General features: G+C 44.4%; 1 protein-coding gene across 1 annotated transcript in view; it reads left to right on the plus strand.

Annotated features, from left to right (window-relative positions):
* The first annotated feature begins 6,973 nt into the window (after positions 1–6,973).
* Positions 6,974–20,046, plus strand: part of OSTN (osteocrin) — a 36,073-nt gene continuing 23,000 nt past the window's right edge. The window contains exon 1 of the mRNA XM_030227183.2: positions 6,974–7,044. Coding sequence (XP_030083043.1) covers positions 7,018–7,044 — 27 coding nt within the window. The 5' untranslated portion in view covers positions 6,974–7,017. The remainder of the gene's footprint in view (positions 7,045–20,046) is intronic.

Here is a 20,046-nt window from a genome sequence, read left to right on the forward strand (position 1 = left end):
AGTGGTACGTTTCCCATAAAGCAGGGATCTCTGTCCTCTTTTATGAGCTCTGGAAGGGTCTGGTGAGGTTGGAGTGGATTCACAGTGTGAAACAGCAACACTTATGTGCAAATTGCTGTCCTGTGTGAGCTGCAATTCCCAGCAAAGGTTTCTTATGGAAAGGCAACAAAGCTCAAGTGAGAGCTGGCCAAGAGGGGTCTGGGATCTGCAGCACTGAAAGCATCTGGATCAGGTCGACCTCCTAGGATTCCTCCTGGCCCTTGTTTCATCTTGGATGCTGTGAAACTGAGACAAAGAATGATTAGCACAATGATGCCATGCCCTTGGGTTTTCCTTCCTTTGCCATGGAACAGTTCACAAATGGATTTTCTTGAAATACTGGGTTTTTTTCTTGCAAATTGAAGCAGCACAGGTTATTTATCATCATTTTTTTTAATGTGTATTTGAGGTTTCTTTTAGTCTCTAGGGAGATCCACAGATTAAAGAGCTCTGTACTGCTGCAAACTTCATAACCTGATACTGTTCACATCTTCAAGGTAGTGCCTCCCTTTTAATAACAGAAATGTCTGAAATCAAGGAAATGCAAACAAAAATTTGAGCCATTAGGGAAGAAAATGTTGATGAAAAGTTCATAGCTTTCATTTGAGTTTTGGATAAAGATTCAGCTTCATCTTCTTTTTAGTTGAATGTGTCCCCACCCTGACTGTGACAAGAAAATCAGGCTCAGTGCAGAATTTCAGGTAGACGTATTAAACTATTGCTGTAGTATCTGATTGATCCAGAAAATAATTCCTCTGGCCTCATCAGTAGATGAACACAATATGAGAAGGTTATAACTAAGCAAGACCCAAGAGGGCCTTCCACTAATCATTGTCACTTTGATTTTGACCGTAGACATTATTTTCCTCACTGTATTTTATAAATTATGATCACGTATTTTATCTCCAAGAATTAGTTTATAGTTTCTGCTCTGCAGCTGTTGTGAGGAGCTTGATGGAGTGTGTAATAATTTCATATTTTCTGCATCAGAGTCCCTATCTTAAAACATTCAATTACCCTTCTGCATTGGCATTACATTCTGAAGCCATGTCTGTCTTGATGCAAACTCTGGTAACATGTATGAGCTCTGTACCACACAATCCATGGAAGTAAATAACTATGCCTTTTTAAAAAGAAACATTAAAGTTTGATTAAGAGCAAGTACTGAAATACTATCACTATTGCCCTGTGTTTAGTTGTGTAAGTGTCAGGGCTGTTCTTGTTCCTTTCAGCTTTGGTACAATCAGTTCCTGTATGTTATCCAACAAATTTTATGGGATTAAAGGAAGTTTCACTATCAATAGACAGATCTGGCTTTCTGACATTCACATCTGCCTGAAGTAGGATCTGTTCTGCAATTCAGGAGCATCATTATAATATTTATTTCACTATTTCACAAATATATGTCTGTTCATTTTCAGTAATTCTGCAGGGATATATGCACTGTTTTCATTGTGTTTTTCAAGTTGCTGTGGTTACAAGGAGATACTTCACTTATTATTTTCCATGTGCCAGATCTGTGCCCTGGCTATTGGCCCAATTCTATGAGGTATTTAATACCTCCTGAAAGTGTCAGAGTGCTGTCAACTCATACATAAACCAAAAGTTACTGAGGGCATTTAGTCAGCCTCGCTGTCTGTGTGTCTGCTGCCAAACACGGAAGATTACCAGTCTGATGCTCCTCTTTGGCTGCAAGTGATGCAAGTGTCAGCCTGAGCAGGAACAACATGTGGGAGAAATCAGGTGGACTGAGCTCTCTAACAAGAGAAGCAGAGGGAAATCAGCCTCCACCCTTAATATCTAGCAGTTCCTTGTTTCTCCAGTCCCATAATCCGTACCTGGATTTCTTTGACAGAATATCTGAAAAGGGGAATTGTGTAGAAGCTCTGCAGTTAGAGCACACTTGAAATCCAGAGGTAAGCTTCCCTGAGTATGGTCTTTTGTCCTTTGGTCCTAATATCAACTGCAGTAAGTGCCCTGGGCACTCAGTGTAAATTGGACAGGGTGCTTGGCCAAGTCACCCCATCTCCTTTTGCTGCAGTTCAGCTGAAGTTGTTTATCCCCTCTCTGCAGAGCTGCTGTTCACATGTTTCCCCTGTCATGGGTCCTTTCTCAGCAGTGTAGGGTTTACTGACAGCAACTGTGGCTGGCAGACCTTCTTGGAGGTTAAATTCTGGCATACCCAGGCACACAGAGAACTGTATCAACAGAGATATTTTCCATAGAAACCCACTCCAATTCCACTTCATCCTGCCAGGCACTCACTGCCCACTGCTCAGGTAACAGTTGGCTGCAAGACCCCCCAGCTCTGCCTGCGATCAAGTCTTTAACCAAAGCAAGTTCTGCTGCCTGCAGGGCGTTATTGTGTCAGTGGTGCTGCTCCTTCCCAGCAAAGGCTGACTCAAACCCCTCTGCACCCTACATTTGTGCATTTGCTGGCCTGGGCCAGAGCAAACTGGAGAGCAAAACTGGTGTGTGCTGGGACTGGCAACTGCTGGGCATCCTACCCCCCCTCTTTTTACTTTCTGCAAAGCCTGTGAAAACTTTTAGGTTCAGATTTCTGGGCAACTCCATATTGATGCCTATGCTTGTTTCTGTGCAGTGGGGCTGGATTTCACTGGGAGCTCTTAAAAACTAAGTTCTTGTAACCCCTAAGGAATTTGTGTGAATAATGAGGTGTAGCAAACCCTTTAGAGTGGCACCTGACACTTAATGGCCTCACATAACTGGGGTGTGATGAAAGCATCTGACTTCTGACTAATATAATTCACAGTTCTCTCAGTGCCTAACAGAGCTCCATCTCAGGGTCTCACCCTTAGATATGTGTGTAGGAAATGAGCACTGTGAACCCAGATGTCACCAGAAATGGCAGAATTTTCTTCCCATTGATCACTTAGCTGTGCAGAACAGCTTCATGCTGCAAGGTGGAATAATGATTCTCAGTTGTGTAAAACTCTACTATATTTCCCTTTCAAGAGTTTGCATAAGTGCTTTGATAACATGGCAAATCCTGTAACAGGGAAGTCTTGTCTTGCACATAAATTGCCACACTGAGGTCCCATCTAGTCCTATACACCACAGCCTGCAATGCCTTTATTTCTGAAGTCCAGGAAACCCTGGATGGGTGGAATTAGTAATGTACAGCTGAAAATGTATTTTTGGTGAGATGTTCATTTCTAAAAGTATCCTTTCCAAGCTTTGTTATTGCAAATCTGCTATTAATCTTCATTAGTGCAGATTCAGTGCTTTTGGGAGCTGTTTAAATGAATGACACTTTTAAAACTCTTATGGTAGAGCAATTAGAGAAGTACTGGATTTCTGATTAAAGGATACACCCGAATGCTATTTTTTATTATTAGGGGAGGGAGGGGAACCTGGGCTTGGTATTTGAGATTCTGGGAAAGAGAGAAGCTTTTCATTCTGTTGTGCTTTGGGCTTCTTTTGTAAGTATTGGGAAATCACTAGAATTTGGATAGATACATTGCTGTGACTTGACAAATTATTACAGATCACTGAGTCATGATCAGTGTCTTGGTGCAGGTGCTCAGCTCTCCCTTCGTGTAAGGTCTTGTTGCCTTGGTGAGGCTTCCCTTATTGCCTGCTAGGCTGGGTCTGACAGATCTGCACGGGCAGAGAGGTGAGAGCCTTCGTGGGGTGGCTCCTCCAGACTGGGTGCTGCACGGTGCCTTACTGTGGCCACTCTGTGTAAAGAGTGACATAAATTCACATTTGCCTCCCTGTGGCTGGATCCAGTGCAGGAGGGCCATCCTGAGCATAAGCCAAGAGTCTGCCCTGCATGGCTGGTGTTTCTTGTGGGAATCAGTTAACTGTGAGTTGGAGCTATGGGGGTGATCACAGAGCTTGGCCTTGGTGTGAATCCACCTCTGCATTGGGAAAGGTCACATATCCCCAGCAAAGAGGTTAATTGTGAGGAAAGGTGCAGAAAATATGAAGCTCAGAAAATGCTAATTGTACTTTAATGTTATTGTGAAAAATTCATCCCTTACCCATTGTTGGCTCACAGGCTAAGAAGCAGGCCAGAATAATTTCTGGAGGAATTTGAATCAAAAGTAGAGTTCTGATTTGGTTGGTTTGTTGGTTTGCCTCCCCCTCAGATTTTACAAAAGTAAAACCCTGCTTTTCCACAGACAGTAACCAACACCAAGCTCTGGCCCACATTGCTCATCTTATTCACAAATTAAGGTGAGTGCTTTAAAAAGAAAGTGTCGGCTGCTATGGAAGGGTAGAGCAGAGCCTGGATTTAAGGAAGAATTGGCTGTATTTTCATCTAGTCCAGTGTGTTTTATTGTCAGGCTCCCTTGGAGGAAGCCTTGGGTAGGGACATGGAAGTCCTGAACTGTAAGGTGGCTGTTCCAGATCAGGTACATGACCTTAGAGGAGGCACATCCCATCCCTTTGTCTCCATTTCTGGTGGGTAATTACATCCCCCTGCTGTAAAGTGCAGTAAGACCTTCCAGCAAGAGGTGTTATTATTACCTCTATGACAAACATACCATGTCCTGTGTTAGCATCACAGCTGCTGCAGCTCCAAAGGCCTGGAGCCCTTCATGGACAGGACACAAAAATTATCCTCAAGCCATCATCACCTGCCTTCCAGTTCAACCTGATTTCCTGGGTATTTGTATGGGAGAGAATGGGCTGGGCTTAAGTGATACACAAGTTTGCTGAGATCATGTCTGGGGCAGGCACATGTTGAATAAAGATCACCAGTGCCACGTTTGGTTTCCGTAGTGATGCTACAAACAGCAAAAGCAGACCAAAGAAGATTGCTTGAGAGCATTAAAACTGCTTCTCTCCAGTCCCGAGGGTGTGAATCTGTCCAGTCTGGCATGCAGGTGTAGCTCCAGGAAAGCATTAGACATGACCATGGCAGGAGAGCAGCACAGATGGTCCTGCTGCTGCTGAGGCCCCTGAGCCTGGGGCCCCTTGCTCTGGGTGTACTCCTGTCTCCTCGAGGTTCAGAGATGCACAGAGGAGTTTGTTGTGATACTCGTTCTCTACCATCCCACCCTGCAAGAGAAATAGAAAAAAAACACTCTGGGAGTCCACAGTCTGGTAGGACATAGGTAAAGTAGAGTGAAAGTAGAAATATGTAGGAATGATAGCATGGAGAGACGGTGTTGGTCTAAGTCTTAAAGAGGTTACAATACCACAATATCAGCAATTGTTATTTCAATACAATTTTTATCAATTTTTAAATTTTTGTTGGTTTACATTCTAAGCAAACCAATCAGGAGACTTTATCAAGAGATATTATTTCTCGTATAGCCACTTACAGATGGGGGAATGACGTGGAGTTGGCAAAAATGTGAAAATAGGGATTTCAGGTAATGCCAAGGCTGGTAAGTTTTCAGATGCATTTCTGTCTATTTCAAGGTGATTAGAGAACAAGAGAGACCTTAGGGAATTTGGGACAAAACAGATCATTCCCATAAAAAATCCTTATCAAACAACCTTCAGTGTTGGAGGATGCTGCCAAGGAGTTGGATGGGCTAGTGTGAACCATGCTGAGTACCAAGTATGAGACCTGAGCTGGCTCTGAACAAACTGCTGCACCTGTGTCACACAGCACAGTGTCACACAGAGCACACAGGGGTTCTGCCACATTAACCTGGCCTGGCACAAGTGGTTTCTCCATGTCTTTCAGCACTACTGATTCCCTGATGTGTTATTCCACATCCATCTGCTGTGGGACTGTCAGCCCCACACATGAGCATTGCTCTCTCTGATGTGGAGGAGTGGTGGAAGGGAGATTGGCCAGCAGAGTGAGTGTGGGCAGTGACAGTAACTGGGCTTGTTTGGGTGCTGCTCATCAGCACGTGCTGAGCTGAGCTGTGTGGAGCTAAGTGGTAAAACCATGAGGTCTTCAAGAACAAATTGTGTGCCCAGAGCCCAGAACTGGGCAAGGACCATGGCAGACTGGGGAATGGTCAGTTGGGTCAGATGGGAGTGATCCTGACTGTGCCCCAGTTCATAACAGCACAGAGGGGAGAAAAACACTCTCCTGATCTTGTCTTGGTGGATGTATTATTGATCTCTTTGCTGTGAGACTAATGAACCTATTACCAGAAATTCTGTTGATGACTTGGGAAAATCAATTAAATAAAGAAAGACTGTTAGCACACTACTTTGGAAGGTCACTGCTAACAGAAGGAATTATTTTCCTCTTGTCAATGGTATGGTTGGAAGCTGTTAATGTCATGCAGCACTGTGCTGCATGAAATGAGTGATGTGGAACTTGCCAAGTTTTATTCTAAGGGCTGGTGTCTGTATCAGAAACCTTGCCACTCCAGTGATCTTATGGGTAGGAGTGAAAAAGGAGGGAAAACAATTTTTATACAATATTTGTGTGATTGGTGCTTTAGCAAATTCTCTGGTTTTTTATATGAACTGAAACACCAGCACTGCAGCCTTGGGTGATGAAGCATTGGCTGTTCTCTGCCAATGTAAGTACAATGCAGGTATATTAGGCAGGTGACCTGTGGAGATTGGGTTGTTTTCATGCTCCTGTACAAGGAAATGGTGAAATATCTGGAAATGGAACTGTAGTGCACAGCAGTAAAACTCTGCAAATTATTTGAGTGTAGGCTTGCAATGTTTGGGCAGTTCTGCAGGTCTGAGCAAGTAATTTGGACTGTCAGCCTGCCATGTTGTTTGTCACAAAGTGCCTGTGAAGCCCTTACCAGAACAGCCTGTGCGTGCAGTGAGCGCTGCCTTTGAAAGTGCCACAGAACCTTTGGCAGGAGAACCAGGAGATACTGCAGGAATGCCCCAGGGGCTGTCCTGCCTGCCTAGGAAAATAAGGGACAAGAGAGCCACCCAGCTCAGAGCTGACTGAGCTGCTGAGTTCTCTGAGGCTGCAGTTGCAGGACAACCTTCCTGGAACTTGGCAACTTGGCACTGGATTTGGAGAGTCTGCTGGGCTTCCTGCACACCTGTGTATTCTCACTGAGCAGCATGAAAGCATTTTGGCAAGCACCACAGGTAAAAGTTCCCTTCTGTTACTAATATTCTTTTTCCTGCATTTTAATTTAATTTCCCCTATCACTCCTTCTTTTTCCACTGCACATTTCCCCTTGAAAGCTAAGATTGCATGAACGGATGGATATTTTTTCTCCCCATGTGCATGTAGCCTTTTCTGCTGTTTGAAGAAATGAACATTTGGGCTGAAGTGCACCTGCAATTCCCATTAATGCAGCAAAGTGAAACCAGTCCACTGGTGGAAGGAAATAAGCTCTGAACTCCCTTCCTCTGACAACAGATCTGGTGAGGAAAAGAAAAAGCCCCAGAAGATGGCAAAGAAATCTGCTTTCTATGCCTGGGCAGTTTGTAGGGTGTATGGCTGCTGGTGGAGCCTGCATGCCATCAGGAGCTTTGCTCTGGACAGGAATGCAGTGTGAACCTACAGTTTGTTTAAGTATTTAAGTACTGGTATCACCCAAAGATGTGTGACCCAGATGGATGAGCTAAAAACTCCTACAAATGAAACTGTGTACGTGGAAGCTCGACAGGTGTAGGAGCCTGCAAGATAGCTGGATCCAAACTGTATTTTTTCTTTCCTTTTTCTTTCTTTAGAAAAGGAAATAAATCCCATATTCCAAACTGTATTCCTCATATAAACCAGGAGTAGCAGTTAAAGCTGCAAGGGTGCAAACAGGAGCAAACCTGGGCCTTCAAAATTCAGTGGGAATTGGGGCTAGTGAGTGCAGGCTGCTAAAGGTAGGATTCCTGGTATCTCTGATTGCTGCTCACTGTTGCATTGGCTCTCAGTTGCAGGGACTGATGCAGCAATGCAGTCTGGGTTTGCAGTTTCTAGATCAGGGCATTTGCAGACCCCAGCAAGCCAGAATGGAGGATCTGAAAGGAGAACAGGGGAAACAAAAACTGAGAACAAAAAATAAATCTCATGGTCCAACTGCGAAATGTTCCCAGGCCTCAATTGTCTTTGGCACCCCTCCACCCCCCAAGGTCTACAACAGCTCTCAGGCCTCCACCACGAGAAAATCAATGGTTTAAAAGTACAATAATTAAAGAAAATCTTGATATCATTTGGGTTTGGGAGTATTTGGACATTAATGTTGTGTGAGTGTGTTTGCACATGTACACCCTGCTTTGCTGAGACCTGAGCTATGCAAGGACTGAAACCTTCTGCCCTGGGGGAGAGGGAGGATGTGCCCACCTGTTCTCACTCTGAGAACCCAGGAACTGGGGGATGATGAGGCACTTTTTGTGGAAGAACTTTTAAGGTGACAAGTCCCCCCCTTTGCTTTGTGCCAGCCCCACCCTGCTGACCTACAGTGCCCTGGCTCCTTTGCAGGGGCAATAAAACATGTACTACACTCATGGCATGGTGACACTATCAGCTTGGTCCAGGTGGAGTTGCTTGTGGTGCCCTCAAATGTGTTCAGGAGCAGAAAGGTGATGGGGAGAGTGCTGTTTGTACCTAACTTGTGGAGCAGACCCAGGCAATGTGCTGACCTGTGGAAGCAGGAGACAGCACATGCAACAGGTTCATTCATCTGCTCCATCCAAGACAGTCTCAGCTGCAGTAGGGATCCATTCCCTGTTCTGTCCTGCTTAGGGTTAGGAGGTGTGCTGCAGTCTGAAATGTTCTTACAAGATGGATCTGTGGATGGCTCCAGCATGCTGCACTTGAGCTGTGATCAGACTCTAACCCAGATCCAGTGGTGGGGATTTTGTGCATCTCTAACTCCATTGTTTCAACTGTAATTGAGCAGGTTTGGGCTAAAGTATTGTTCATTTTCTCCGCAGTAGCTGGGCTGGGGCTGTTTTGGATCTGTGCTGGGAAGTTCTGAGAATTCCAGGGATGTTTTAGAGCCCTGTTGCTGAGCAGCACTTACACTTAGCCAAGGCCTTTTGTGTCTCACCTCACCCCAGCAGTGATGGGACTGGGGCTGCACGGAAACTGGAAGGGGACACAGCTGGGACAGGTGACCCCAGCTGACCCAAGGGATATTCCAGGCCATCTGACATTATGCTCAGCAAGAAGCTGGAGAGAAGGTCAGAGTCAGGCAAGGCTGCTCAGGGAGTGGCTGGGCATCTGTCAGTTGATGGTAAGCTATTGTTCTCATTTCTATCACTTGTCCTTTCTGAGGATTGTTTCTCTCATTTTGTTAATTTCCTTTTCATTAAAATTTATTAGTGTTATCCTATTTCAATTATAAAATTGATCTTAGCTCACCAATTTTTTTACTTTTACCCTTGGAAGTTCCTTTTCCCCCTGCTGGGGAGTGAGTGGCTGTGGTGCTTTGTTCCTGGCTGGGTTAAACCAGGACAGCAATGAGTAAAGTGAACACACACTAACAGCCTGGGCTCAGAATAAAGACACAGACCTACATGTGCTTTAAACAAAGGGTAGAATTTTCCTTCAGAAATGTGGGGCTAAAGGTTAGAAAACCCTGCTTGCACTGCTGTAGACTATTGCATCATTTCAGACTGGTGTCCTGCATGTTGAACTCTCTCTGCTGGCCAGCAGCAGTTAGGTTCTTTACTTTCTCTCTGGATTAAGTCCCAGAGGTAGTATTTTATTAACGAGTAAATTGCAACTCAAGTCCAATTTATGACAGAATACTTGATGTAGAGGGTGCTGAAAGAAAACCAAAGAAGTGATCCTTCAAGAAACTTCAGTATAAAATACTGCTTCTCTACAGATTGGTCCACAGATTTATGTACAGTGATGCCAGACTGCACTCACATACACTGACTGTTCATCAGGGATGGATGCTGCATACCAGTTGTTGGTACCCAACATGCAATTTTTAAAATTTTTAAGTCCCTAAAAGGTTATTAAAATGACCTCACTAATTACAAAAGGAATTGTATGAAGAGCAATTAAAAATGTCAGTTAGATATTTGCTATATCAAATGCCAAGCCACATAGCTTTGTTTAATGAAATCAGTTTCCAGTAGAGTTCATAACATCATCAATGACCTAAGCAGTGCACCTGACAGCTTGCCTGCCATCTCCAGCTGTAAATCTGGGTAACTAATGGCATATTGAAGAAGAAAAGGTCAATAAATGCAGAAATGTGGAGAATCTAATCTTTCCCTGGCTCTTGTTATTCCTCCCTGCTCACTCTCCTTTCATTCTATAATCTGTCACATTAAACTAGTCACGCTTGGCCAGAGCCTGAGCAGGACGAGTTCCTGATAAAGCTGCATCTGTTCTTGCCACTCATGTCAGATGGACTGCAGCCCTGGAAACTCTCTTCTGTAGATGCAGTTTAAGAAGGAGCCATAAATGTATGTAAATGAATTAAATATGAGGAAGCGAAGGGAGAGATTACAGAAGTCACTCATCTCTTCATGCGCAATTTAAAAAGTTTTCATGAGCTTGGTTTTGCTCTGAATAAAACTGCTACTGTTGAGAACAGAAATGTCTTAGGCTTCTGAACAGCAGAGCTGGTAGTCTTTCTGTCTGCCAGCACTTTTTTTCCCTGCTTTGCCCAGTCCAGAAAGAAATGACTCAGTCAAAAGGACTTCCTTCCTCTCCCTTGGGTGATTATTCCACAGCCTATCAGGTCTCCCCATTAGGAAATATTTCCAGCGTCATTTTCCCTGCACTTACTTTTAAAGCATATTCTATGACTACAAATTATCCTAAACAGTGCCCTTCCATCATTAGTGTTTCCATTTCTCCTGTGCTTCTCTGTGGTTATCACGTGTCCTGCAGCATTTCACTGGTGCTTGGTGTTGGTTTCACTAGCTGGGCTGCAGATCTCGAATTTATTTAACCTCTCCCTGTGTGCCAAGCACAGGACTGGCACCAAGACATTTACACACCATTAAATAAGGGAGGTGCCTGCTAAATGTAATGACTTTCTCCTGGTGCTTTCATGGTAGAGGTTGTGCTAGAGAACAAGGGCAGCTTCTGTTCTAAACTACATGGAAAAGGTGCAACTGCTGAAGAGGAATTACTTATAAACAGACTATATATAGAAGTACATTAATTTAGCATCCAGCCATGATTTAAGTCCACAGGGGAAGCAGTTATATTTAATTGGCATTGGCCTCTCAAACAAAGACATTGCATTTATATGTGTGCACAAGAAATTCCAACCAAATGGAGGAACAAGTATTAGGTTTACTAGGATTCTGAAATTTTACTGCAAAGGATATCTCTAAAACCACTAGAGTCTTTTAGGCTGTGGGGAAACATTGCAAATGTCACCACAATATGTATTTATTTTCATGTGTTTGTATATTTGAGTTCCTTTAATTTTTAAGATTTTCTCTGAATTTCTTTAGCTCACTTCATGAGCAGTTTTATAATTGCTGTATTTTGTTACCCTAAATTGTTGATATGTGCTACCCACTAGAATTCTAAATATTTTTTTAAAATTAAAGGTAGGGCAGATAGCTGTCTCTTATTTAACTTGTAAACATTTAGTATTTCCCTTCCTTTGATTGCTTATTGAATTTACTAAACTTTAGGTCTTTGTGTTTAAATTTTCCATGCCAACTCTGCCTATTGAACAAAATATGGGGCCTGTGTGAATGCAAATGATAATTTTTTAAGTGATTTCTTTTTTAGGTTTTTCTGAGAACAAGGCAACAGGAAAATGTGATATAAAAGTGCAAGAACAGTCAGCCCAGGTCAGCCCAGGCGTCTCTCTTGCTCAGGATACTCACTCTGACAGTGCCAATCCTGCAAGCATATTTGTCACTTCCTTCAAATATTCTCCCAACCTCCAACAATTTGTGGCTGAGGGATTTTAGAACCAGACACAATATTTTGTGCTTAATAATCCTTGAGGGATTTTCCTTTGGTGACTTTGTTTTTCAATCTGTGCAAGCTTTTGGCACCTAGAACGTAATTTGGTGAGAAGTTCCACTGTTAAAATACACTCTGGTTAAAAAGAGGTCCTTTCTGGTTTTTAAGCATATTTCCTGTCATTTTCAATTCAAGATCCCAAGCTGTTACAATGGAACCAATAATTTTGAGAGCCAGCCCTGCCAAACCCCCTCTTGGTCCCCACTTTGGATCAGGAGCAGTCAGCTCAAAGCCCTCGGCTATGCAGACAAAGTAGAAGGATTTAGGATTGTTTCTTCCTGTGTGCAGCACTTCCCATTTATTGACACCCAATGTCATCTGTCCATTTTCTGGGCCAGACAAACCATCTTGTCACCTTCACCTAAAGTATTCCATAATCATTCCTTAATGCTTTGGAATACCTAATTATTGGCAGCAAACTCTCTTCTAACTGTTTTCTGTCTTTGCTAGATCATTGCACAAAGCTTGTTTTTTCTCAAGTCAAAAGATTTATTTTTTTTTCTCAAGTCAAGAGATTTATTTTTGAGCAGCTTTAGCCACTTCATATGATAAAAAAGAGGAAGGTGGGAGTCAGGACTGTCAGGAATGTGCATATTGCTATGCCCATGAGCATCCCAAAATTTCATGAGTCATGTAAAAGGGAATGCTGCAGATTCCTGACAGCAATGATTAAGGAAAACTGCAGATTTTCTGTTTCAATGAAAGATAAGTACCTTTTATTAATGTAACTTTAAAGGGCTGACTTGACATACCAAAGGCAAATAGATTTTGGTTAAAAAAATTAAATAGCAGACCCAGAGCTGACTGAAACTGAAACTTGCTTAGAAATCAGTAAGATGTTGTATCAAATGTAAAAATAATGTTCCAGGGTTAAAAATGAATAGAAACTAGTCCAGGAAAAAGTTAAATGAACCTTCAAGTGTACATGCTTGAGTAAATATTTTCAGTGGGGACACATATTTTGAAATTGCAAACCATACCTAAAGCCTTTGCTGGACTCTGAGGAGTTGTATAGCTGTCTGAAAATACTGAATTTATGTCAATTGTTTGAAATGTAAAACCAATTTGAAAATAACTTCTTTATCAGGGGGCTTCTGACTGATCATTAGTTATTTGTTTGTTTTTCATGCATCTCTCCCAGATTCCCTGTGAGCTGCAAACTTTGAGAGTGTTCTCAGGGGTCTGCTTTGGTCCCCATGGAAGTTAAAAAGTGGCAAAGTTCACCAAAACAGCATCAACAGGATTTTGTTTTTTTCCTTCAAAAGGAAGTTTCTTAATCTTCTCCATTCCTTCCCCCTGTTCCTCTCCAGGAGATCCATTCCACACAGACCATGGAATTTTGGCCTCTCATTTATACGTGGAAGAAAAGCAAATTTCAGAATGTTGGAACTTCCCACAGATCAGAAATTCCCTTTTCCAGACAGTTCTTCATGAAAGTGTCTGTGTGGCTTCTGTGCCTTCCTTGTGTAGGATTGTCAGGCAGGGTAGGATACCTGAATGGGGGAGAAGGAATTGTAAGGAACAGAGCCACCACCCTGCCCTTGCATTGGCACTGGGGACTCCCAAGCCTCCTGCCCCCCAATGCTCTGTGGAATCTGTCCCAGAGCGTTGGCTCCTCTGCTGAGTCAGTTTAACCTCTCCAGCTCTAAAGGAGGTGAGTATCTTTGTTAGAGATGGGATCGCAAAAGTTCTGAGCAGGGCAGCTGTCACCTCTTGGCAGCTTTTACAAGGAATTTTCAATCCTAGCCTGCCAGTAAGAGGGAATTTTGAAGTGTGCCCGGAGGCATTGCTCCTTCTTCCCATGATGGTCTTTCCCCAGCATAAAAGAAAATAAATAACAACAGAAGCAGGAGGTTTCAATAGTCAGTAGAAAAGGAATTAAAATCATTCTAGTGTCTCCCTTTACATTGTCCCTGCTGATTATGTTTTGCCTTTCAGGGTATTATTTCTGCTGTCCACTCTCCAGACTCCTCTGTTAAATTTTCTGTGGGAATATGACTACATAACATTTCACTGGAATGCAGCAGAAACAGAGATGAGGGGAGGCAGGAAGCTCATTTTATGTATAAAAAAGGTAGAATTTAAATCATCTAGGAAATGTGTCTGGGGCAAGGCAGGGGCAGGGAGTGTGAGGGAGATCCTGAAGGAGTTCTGCTCCTCTGCTGCCACGTCCTTCCCACCCCAGTTGTGACTCTGCATGAGCAGGATTTGAGTGTGGGTGGGACACTGCTCCTCATTCTCCAAAGTGCATCTCCTGTACGCATTTCCACAAGTAGGAGAATACGTAAAAGCTACAATTTCACTGTTTCTGATTTGTTTGTTTGTTTGTTTTCCATAGAAGAGGGCAGTTAAAGTTCACACTTATACAGATGACAAAGGCACCAGAGCAACTTTTAAAGCACTTTCTTTCCCAAGTGAAAATGATTGGCTTTTTCTGTGCTGGAAAATAATAATTAAAGGGGGCTGAGCTGGTCTGATCTGTTTGCAGTCCCCTTAGTCTGTGACAAAGTCCATCACAAAATGCTCTTACAGAAGCTGAGCAGTGAGGAAGGAATGATGAAACACTGGCTAATGGAGAAAAATAGAAATAAAATTATTTCCAGTGTGTCTTAAGGACCATCAGCAGATACCTTAAGGCTCCCTGGATTTTCTACCTTGCACTTAGGGAGCATAAATATTTTGATCTTCATGAGCATCTTTGTGAAGGACTTACCAGCAGTGGTTGAAGGATTTTGCAGTTCTAGAAGGGGAAACAAAATCAATCCCCCTCAGCAGCAACTTCATGAGCATTTATTCTAACTTCAAAGATGTTCAGGGAGCAGAGATAAAGACAAAACCAAGGAAATGAGTCAGATTCCCAGAGAGAGGATGTGAGGGATGGTGGGATGAAGGTATGAAGGCCTCTCAGAGCCTTGAAGTGAGGATCAGAAGAGATTCTTTGGACACGGCTTTCAGATCACTGACTGTGATACCCCACAACCAGCCAGCCACTCCTAACAGAACTGCCTCAGAGCTGTCCCTGACAAGGTAATGCTGGAAAAGGAGACAGAAAATGGTTGTTTCCATCTATTCTAGTGCAACTTATCTGTGGAAAATACCACTGCTGTGAGGTAGAAGCTGCTTTATATGGCTCAGGCTTCAGTTTTCTTTTATCCAGGGCTAGCTTCTTGAATTTCAGAAATTTTTGTTTTTCTAATTGACACCCGTACAAAGAGAAGAAAATCAAGTGATAAAAATCTCTTCCAGTAAGTGATCCTGGAGCTGTCTTTGCCATTAAAGTCTCTCTTCACAGCAGGGTCTTAGGCAAGTTCAAGGCAGGCATGTCTGGAACGTGCACAAGAAGTGCCTTCCTGAACCACTGCCTTAAAATAACTCCACCAATGGACACTTGGACAGTGATATTTTGGAAATGTGCTCCACCTTATTAGAAAATTCAACTGTGAAAAGCAGACACTCTGCTGAGGTTCCTGAGATGTCAGCCCAGGATCTCAGCAGCCTTCTCATCTCAGCATAGCTCAGAGAGGGGGTTTTTAAACTAAAATATTTGTGTAAAATAATAGGCATTGTGACATGGGAAGCCTCATAAATTGAAAAATGTCAGTTGGTTTTGCAGAGGTTGCTTACCAATTTTCACCTCATAAAGATTTCCGAAGGGATTCTAGCACTTGGTTAAACTCTGCAGTGAAGTATTCCATGTTTATTTATGCACACCTAGTAAGCTCCCTGAGGTAGCCAAAGGCTCTGGTTTCCTCAGCACACAGCTGGTGACTTCTCTTGTTTTTGTTGTGCTGGATTAATGTTCTCACACCTGAGCGAAGTGTGTGCCTGAAACTCAGCTGTTTGTTCCCTGAGGAGATGTGAGCACCCAGCTCCCCTCTCCAGCCCAGGTGCTCTTGTCCAAAGAGCAGAGCCCTGTCTTGCCCTCCTCTGGGTCTCCTTGCTTTTGCAGCTGCAGCCAGATCTGTGCTCTGTTTGGAGCTGTTGGCTCTATTCCAGCCCCTGTCCCCTGGGCACCTCCCCTGTCACACTCAGCACACCTGGGTCTTGCACGCTGCTCAGGAGCCTGCAGGGCAGGATCCCAGCCTGACAGAGGCTGGCTCAGCTCCAGCCAAGTTTGTAGCCCAAAATCTCAGCTGTTGGCAGGTTTAGTTGGTTAAGAGTCATTGTGGAAATCTCTGCAGCTCTGTAGAGTGAATTGTTTCCCCTTTCAGGATGTGTGCCCCATGGGAAGCTGCTTAAGCTGCTGGAGTAAAGTGGTGTTTTCTCTGTTTGCAGCTGGTCTCAGAGGCTTCCAATCCTCCTGAGCCACGTTTTCATTGTAGTTACACCAAAGTAAATGCTACTGAGGAAAGAGGAGCTACAGCACCAAAATAATACTGAGAGATACAAGAAACCTTACACTCATTCTGCTAGTTTATTCTTCACCCTGTGCTTGTGTCCTTGAGTGCCCCTCACCCTGCCCAGCAGGATCTCCCTGGTGTTCCTGCCCCGAGCCTCCCCTGGCAGTGAACCCTCTCAGCCTGACAAGGGTTTGCTCTGCAGTCACCCCCAGGGCACTCAGGGCACCCCTCCTGAACACCCCCAAATGTGTTTTTAAGGCCATTTCAGGGGCTAAGCTTTCCCCCAGTGCAAGTCAGCAGGAGCCAGCAAAGTGAGCAGTCTGGGGCCACTGACAGGGAGAGAAGTGTCAGGGTGAAGCTGCAGTGCAGAAGGTTTTTGCTTGGTGTGCTCCTGGCAGACTGAGCCAGGGTAGCTTAACTGTCTGGACATCATCTCCTGCATGTGTGTGTGTTTCCTGCTCCTTTATTTTTGTTGAGCCGTGTACCTCCCTCATCTGGAATATCTCCATTGATTTTCGTGGATTTCTCAGGGTTTTCATCCCCTCTAAAGAACATTTAGTTCATTGCTTGCAGTACTGACACGACCTCAACCCTGCAACAACTCTGGCAGATGGGCCAAGGGCACAGTTGGGCTAGGCAAGAGTATCCTCCATTGGAAATGCTGGGGGCAGATTTTGCAATCCTCTCTGTGCAAGTTTGACCCAGCCAGTGTCTCAGCTGGCCAGGAAAAGTATCTAAACAAAGCTGGTATGAAGTGGGTGTGCAAAATGAGTGGGACTTCCATTTCACTGGGCCAAGGGGAGGCATTGAACAGCATAAAAGGAGAAATATAATGCAGAGATGTGTGTGGGCATTTAGCTGCATGAAGAACAAGGGAAAATAAAGCCCTGTACAGAATTATGCTATTGGTGGATCTAGCTGCTGGTATTTGATGAATTATTGTTGCTATTACAGCCATCTGGAGCATGTAAAAGGGATGAAACTTGTAATTTTCTTGTAAAAAAAAAGCATTTAGGACAATTTTCTTAGTTGTCAGCTCTTTGGAGGGCAGTACCAAAGCAGTTCTTGTCATTCACCGAGGGAGGGGAAGGGGCAAGTGACCTGCACTGTGTCTGCTGGGGACTCCTGCAGGTGCAGGGCTGGTTCCATTCCTGGGCTCTCCAGAAAGCTGCAGGGCCTGCCTGGGTGCCAATGCTCAGTGTGTGCTTGGGTCTTGCCAGCCCTGAAATCCACCTCTGCACTCAGATTTGATGCTGCTCCCTCTGCTGTGCTGAGGACTGGCTGTGTGTGGCAGGTAAGGAGCATCCCCTCTGTCCCCTGCCTCCAGAGCAGGTTTGACCTTTGCTGCCCCAGTGGAAGGGGATGTGCTAGAGGCTCTGTGTGGAGAAGGATGATTTTTCCTGGCAGCACTCTTAGGTTTGCTTCCAGAGTATGTACAGTTATCATTTATGTGCCTTTAAATTCTTTCCTTTACTCAGAAGAGGTCAGTGCATAGAAAGAGAATTTGGATTATTAGGCTGCTGGCACTGACCTGCATTTTCCACTGTGTGTACTTGGAATACAGTTTGGTGCCTCTCCTCATTTGTTTCCTTTTTCCCTTCCCCTCTTTCTGCTCCCACCTTAATAAGATGTTGGCTTTTTCTTTAGATGATAAATATTTTAAAATTTTCAGCGATCCATTAAATCACTTCTTTAATTTCTCTGGGAATCTTTAAGATTGCACATTTGATCTCTTGCAATGTGAAGAGCCCAGTGAAATGATGGAGGCATTTGGTGCTTCAGTCCTCAGTGTGCTCAGGAGACACCAAATTTCTGTCCTTGTTACTGGAACAAGAGCTTTGAGAATGTGGGATCTAATCCTGTAAGGTGCCATAGCTGTCACTCTGAGCTGGTCAGTTTGCAGATCGGGAAGCTGCTGATGGGGCTCTGGGAAAGGAGAACTCCTGGCCTTGTAGTTTTGAACCACTGTTAATGTCATGATAAAGCCCACCTTGGTCCATGAGGTATTTCTGCTACTTGGAATCAATGTTTTTCAGAAAGTAGTTTTCCTTTAGGTAGGAAAGTTATTTTTTGTTGTGAAGAGAGTTGTAACAAGGGAGTCTCTGTGGTGCAATCCATCAGCATGCTGAAAAGCTGAGGTTTGAGCCCATGCATAGATGGGTTTTTCCTTTCCTCTGCCCCTGTCAGGAGGGTTGGAATTAGATCACCTTTAAGGCCCAGCTCAACCCAAGCCATTCTATGATATTGGACTGCAGGGTTTTGTCCACACAAGGCTGTCTGTTGTAAGGTGGGATCTGTGTTTCTGATGGCAGTTCCCAGTAGAGGGGAGAAAAGGAGCTGCCTCTGTAGCCCCACAGTGATCTCAGGGCTTGGGACTGGGGATTCAGTGGGGGTACTGCCATATGGAATGGCCAGGGATGCCTGTGATGGGATGATAATAAGTTGTGGTTCCTAGGAGCCAGTCCTATTTCAGAGCACACAATGGAAATAATGCTGCTTCTGCTGCTGTTTTGCTCTAAAAGAGATATTAGGTGAGAAATAGAGTAATTTAGAAATAACTGCCTTCTCCCAGCTGGCTGTCGTGGCAGCAAAAGCCCCATAACAGAGCCATTCCCTGAGCCAAGGGTATTTCTAAACCACTTTTAGTTTGTGGAAAATGATTTGCAAAATTTTGAGTGGTTTGGGAATAAGAAAAGTCATTTTACAAATCATTGTCTGCTGCAGGAAAAGCAATTGCCATGGACATAAAACCACAATATGGGTGTTTTTAGTGTATCAAGTCACGTGACAAATCAGAGGGCTACCAAGGAACATCATTCCAACACTGTCAAACAGCTTCTGCTCTGCCTGCATGGTGATTATCCTCTCAGTTTACACAGATCTCTGCACTCTTGTGGTGCTTTAATAATGTCACTGTTACCCCCTGACATCTGAATTCTCCCAGCACCTCCAGCCATCAGTCACTGCCGGCCATGGGCTGGGGTTTCTCCTCCCTCACCGTGGGCTCAGACAGCTCTTTCTGACACTGCTTCCCATGGCCCCAGAAAACAGCCTGCAGAGTCTCTGGGTGATGTGCCTGCCTGCCCAGAGGCTTCAGAGCCTGGGCAGGCAGCAGGAGGAGGGAGAGGCTTCAGGTCATTAACCCTGGCTGCTCCTCAGGATGATGCTGCTCATACCGAGTTATCTGTGTGCTGGGAGATGGAGGGGAGGGGGGAATCCCCTTTGCTCCATGGAGCTTACAGGGCCAGGTGGAAAAAAGAGATGGAAGGGCAGGATTGAGGGGCTTCTGACAGTGGCTGTGTGTGATAAATGCCTTGAAGAAAAGGGGTTGGACTTGCTCTCCATTCAGTCTCTGCAGCCAGGCTCTGGCCTTGTTTGTGCAGGTGTCAGTCACAGAGCCACTGCTGACTCAGTGCCATAGCAGCATTCTCTGCTATCAAGGCACCGACTTGAGAAAAGTTATTCCACTGCTGACATCCCACAATAGAAACCAGTCCCTTGTCTGGGCTGGGAAGAACCAGGGATGGCTGGTGGCTGGCTGGTTTTTCTCCCTGTTGGTTGTTTCTTTGGTCTACTGAGAACTAAATTCATCTCTCCACGAATCAGGCACCCCCTGCTCCTGGAGCATGGGAGCCCTCTGAGTGTTTTGTATGGGCAGGACTGACACCAGTGGCACTGCCGTGTGCCCAGGAATGTCTGTGTGCAGCCAGACATGGCAGCACCCAGGGCAGGGTCTCTGCCCCAAGGGATGAGCAGAGTTATCTGTGGCAGTGTGCCAGGTCTGTCACTCCTTCAGTAGCAGCTTTAGTAGCCTGCCTCACTTGTTGTTGTTGTTTTATTTAATATGCTCCT

Source organism: Serinus canaria, chromosome 9 (genome assembly GCF_022539315.1).
Source record: "Serinus canaria isolate serCan28SL12 chromosome 9, serCan2020, whole genome shotgun sequence".
Lineage (NCBI taxonomy): Eukaryota > Metazoa > Chordata > Aves > Passeriformes > Fringillidae > Serinus > Serinus canaria.